Source organism: Eurypyga helias, unplaced genomic scaffold (assembly GCF_000690775.1).
Source record: "Eurypyga helias isolate BGI_N326 unplaced genomic scaffold, ASM69077v1 scaffold11204, whole genome shotgun sequence".
In the NCBI taxonomy this organism is placed as follows: domain Eukaryota; kingdom Metazoa; phylum Chordata; class Aves; order Eurypygiformes; family Eurypygidae; genus Eurypyga; species Eurypyga helias.
Genome location: NW_010245673.1, coordinates 2,052 through 6,435, shown reverse-complemented (window position 1 = coordinate 6,435; position 4,384 = coordinate 2,052). Strand labels below are relative to the sequence as shown.

Here is a 4,384-nt window from a genome sequence, read left to right as displayed (position 1 = left end):
CTTCCCTCCCCACAAGCCACACCAGTGCTTACCAGGGAGATCTACGCCTTGCGAGGTGCAAGTCCTCATGATGGAGGGGAAAATAAAAGGGTGCGCTGTTTAGTTCCAGCTCTGGGAACCGGTGCAGTTGGTAGGCAACAGTCGGTTTGATGGGATTAATGATTGACAGACCTCTGGAACTGCTGCTCCCCACCCATCCCGCTGCCAAGCTCTCCCCATTGGCCTCTGAGGAGCACTTTGAAAAAAGGCGCCAAGTCTTTCTTCAACCATCTTCCCAGGCATGCCAGCTGCCCTCTGAGGGATGTGGGGAAAGGGGGCTAGCTTTCCCGGGCAATTGCTCTGTCCCATGGCGCGTTTGCCGCTGCTTTGCTGGGCCGGAATCTGCCTGCTACTGCTCTGCAGAGGCTGCCAGCTGGAGGAGCCAGCGATGGGTGAGTGGAGTGCCCTTTCACTGCACCAGGCTTACTCCTGCCTGAGCAGCACCAGCCCTTCTTGGCAAGCAGGGAGACCCAGATGCCATCCTGTCTGAAAAGTGCTAACTGGTAGCTGGAACAGTAGCTAGGAATCTGGGGGCTGGTCTGCAGCAGAATCAGAAAATGCAGGTCAGAGAGGGCACAGAGCAGAGTCTTTGTACTCGAGATGGGTATTCAGCCTGTGTATTCCCTTCCTTTGCAAGAGTCGCTCAGCTCCTCAGCACGAGGGATGCAGCAGTTCTACACTGGTCTGGGTGGGGCAGGTTGCTGTTGGGAGAGACTGGGGCAGGGGTCTATCTCCCTGCAGCTCTTTGCACTGCCTCCCAGCTGTGGGGTGTCCTGGGCTGCTCTACCTCCCCCCAACCCCTGTGGATGCTGACAAGAGGGGAGCAGGACGTTTTCAGGAGGGCGTGAAGCTTTCGCTGGGTGGTTGCCGTGTGTTGGGTCTGTACGGGACACCTTTGAGCTCCCAGGGGCAGAGGCGAGCTAAGAGAAATGCACTGGAAAGAAGCAGGAAGATGAGCCTGGGGCTCGACTTCGCTATGCTTGCTAAGGAGCCTGCCTGCCCTCTGTTCCTGTGCCACCTTCCTCCTAGCCACGGGGAATGCACAGTGTAGTCTAATGATGGGATGGCCACCCATGAGACCAAGACGTATGAGGTCTCCCAGTATCTGTCAAGGTGGAGTTCCTTGCTCCAGTGCTCCACAAGATAGGAACACCATCACTGGATGCTTCAAGGCACTATAGCATTCCACGAGTTAATTGCTTTTCCTGTTGCTCTGATTTTGGGCTTTGTTTTTTCCTAGGTTTGAAGGAAGCCGTGAAATCTGATAGCAGTATTGCAGCAGCTCTTGGTGGAGAGGCAAATTTCTATTGCAACTTCTCACTCTCCATGGATGTTTTGCAAGTCACCTGGCAGAAGAGAAATGGGTCTTCCTTCTGGAACATAGCCACCTACAGCCCAAACCATGGGCTGAAGGTGATAGGGTCATTTCAGCAGAAGGTGCATTTCACTACAGCAACCCTGAAGGCCTCAGCTCTCACACTGCAAAATCTCACATTCGAGGATGAGTCCTATTACAGATGCATTTTCAACGTGTTCCCTCATGGCTCTTTCACCAAAGAGATATGCCTCAACATCCAAAGTAAGTTTTCCAGTAACACCTTCTCGCTTTTCTCACCAGCACAGGCCTGGTGTAGGATGGAGGTGGGTAAGGCATTATCACCTCCACTGCATGGAGACTTTCCCCATAGCATCTCCTCAGTGGATAGTCTCCAGAATTGCCACACCTTTCCTCAGAGGAGATGAAGATAAATATGCCGGGAGATGGTTTTGGGTAAGAACCCCCGTACAGAGAGGTGACATGTCCAGCTTTGACCATAAACTCACCACAGAGTGTAAAAAGTACCTTCTCTTTTTTTCTCTCAGCAATTTCGGAGCTAACAGTGGAATATGATTCCCACCTGCCCACCAAGGGTCTCCTCACTGCAGTCTGCTCAGCAACAGGAAAGCCCGCCCCCAAAATCACTTGGCTGGATGACAGAAACCTGGAGGAGTCCCCTGAAATACACCACATCCAAAATGCAAATGGAACAGTAACGGTGGCAAACAGGCTTACCTTCTCTGCCAGCCAACTCCATGCCTTGGCCTGCCTCCTTGACCACCCACAGGGAAGGCAAATGAAGGCAGTTTACTTGGAAAAAGAAAGGCAAGGTAGGCTGCGTTTGTGTGGAGAGGTGGAGTGTGTAGTGGGGAAGGCTTAAGAAAGGATATGCAACTGTGGGAGCGCAGCTTGTGCTTATGTGGGTCTCACCAGACATATGTCTGGGAGCTCAGACCTCATGCTGGATGAAGATTTCATGATTTGAAACCATCCAGAGGACTCCTCCCTGCAGTACCTTTGTGTGTGTGTGCTGGGTGTGTGCATATATATATGTCTGAGAAGCACGCACGTTTGTGTGTACATAGGTACACATCTCTTCTTGTCTGTATTTCTACACAATCACTGATTTAGAGTGGATGCAGTCACTCCCCGGCAGTATCCACAGCTGGAGGGTACCAGCAGAGCAGGCCCCTGGCTGTCGTATGCTGGGGAACAACATTTCATGTCGAAGATCTTGCAGAAGGTCATGTCTCAGGAAGGATGGGAGACTTTCCTCCTGATAAAACTTCCCTGTACGAAAATAGAAACACAAATGGATCAAGAGTAAAAGTGTTGGGTTCGGTTGCCCAAATACCAGGGGAATGTGGGACTTACTCATTTTTATTATTATTGGTATTTATTTTAAAAAAAGTAAAATAATTGCTCACCTACCAGAGTGTTACACTGGTATGCTGTTCCTTTTCCTTTTTCAAGGAATAAATGAGCACAAACTGATGAATGTTTCACTTCAGTCCCAACCTCTGGTAGAGGATGCAAGAAACATATTGACATCCCTCCATGATCTGTGTGACCTTACTGGTTTCTGTGTGTAGGTGTTCAGACAAACATCATCATCATCATCATGGCACTCATAATAGCTGTGTTCTGTATAGTTTGCACCATGAGACCGGTCATCGCAAAAAGGAAAAAGTAAGAGTAATTTCCATTTTCTTGTACGTACCATGGCTCGCCTGTGTTCATCTTGCAATTTGCTTTTCTCTTTCCTGTTGGGGTTTTTATACACCTGTCCTGGAAACTTATCCAGGTGATAACAGTAGCTTAAAACCAGCAAGTTTCATTCTAAATGCCAGGAGGTTTCTAAGATGATGTGACTAGGTAACAGTATATTTTTTCAGACTAAAGAGCTGTAGTGCACCCAGAACACCTGCAGAGGAGGAGGACTTACATCAAGACAGAAGCGAGAAAGCCATGAGCCCACCCATGCCGTAGGACATGGACAAGGTAATGTCCACTTATCAGAACAAGGTAATGCAATGCCCAAGGCTTCCAGTAATTATTCACATCCTTCAAAAGCCTTGGCAACACTTATTAGGAATGTGACAAAACCCTTCCATCGAGAGCTGGGGTCTGCCCCTGCTGCTGCATGGGACAGCCATGCTGGGTGTAGGACAGCATAGAGCTCTGTCGTGGTTACCACACCACTGTGCTGGGTCTTTTGCAGGAGCAGACACCAGGCTCCTCATCTCACAGAAGTCTGGCAGGCGTGAAGAGAAACCTGGGAGGGAAGAAAAATGGCAGGCACTTGTTTTCAGAGAATGTGTAGAACCTGAACAGCAACGTCCACAGTGCTTTTGAGAGGGAACTTGTTAGGTTATGCACCAAGGAGCTCGGCTGCACACCCATGAAAGAGGACAGAGAGGCAACAGCAGCTAGGGGAGTCCAAGTACCATCCCACCCCGGCTGCTCCTCGGCCCAGCACAAAGCAGAGCCATCAGCCCACTGAAGTCCCACCTCCGTGAGCCCAGAGGAGCGCAGGGGCCCAAGGGCAGGTGGGGAGCCCAGACTAAGGACCTCGGATTAGACAGGACTTATTATGGGATGATTAGAGGAGGAACCAAAGGTAAGAAAGGAAGGAATCATGGGGATTTGGGAATGAAAAGGCTTTAGAAAATGTAGGGATGAAGGGATAGAGTATTCTGGTGGGAAAGACTGTGCTGTAGGTGCAGCAATACTGTGGAAGCGTACCAAGATGGGTAATTCGGAAAAGGTTATGTTTTCAAGGGCTCGAGCTGGAAAGCTGCCCCTCCAGCCCCCTGTATGCTTCCTTGCACGAGGCATGTCGGAAATGTCCCTCCAATGTCCTTGCCAAGGCCCCTCAGTCAGCTGTGTCACGGTGCAGCCTCAGCGCGGAGCACGCACTTCTGCAAGGGCGGAGTACCCTCTAGTGGGAAAGATCACGAATGAACGTGGAGACGCCTCCCATGAGTCCACCACTAAAACAGTATCCCCACGAGTGCGGTTTTTATC

At 50.4% G+C, this 4,384-nt stretch overlaps 1 protein-coding gene across 1 annotated transcript; it reads left to right on the top strand.

The window, feature by feature from the left end:
• Nucleotides 1-346: 346 nt before the first annotated feature.
• Nucleotides 347-3,876, top strand: LOC104508505 (nectin-1-like). The gene is given in 6 exon segments (XM_010150160.1): nt 347-431; nt 1,280-1,618; nt 1,903-2,187; nt 2,950-3,046; nt 3,728-3,788; nt 3,790-3,876. Coding segments are annotated over 6 exon segments (954 nt in total).
• Nucleotides 3,877-4,384: the final 508 nt, after the last annotated feature.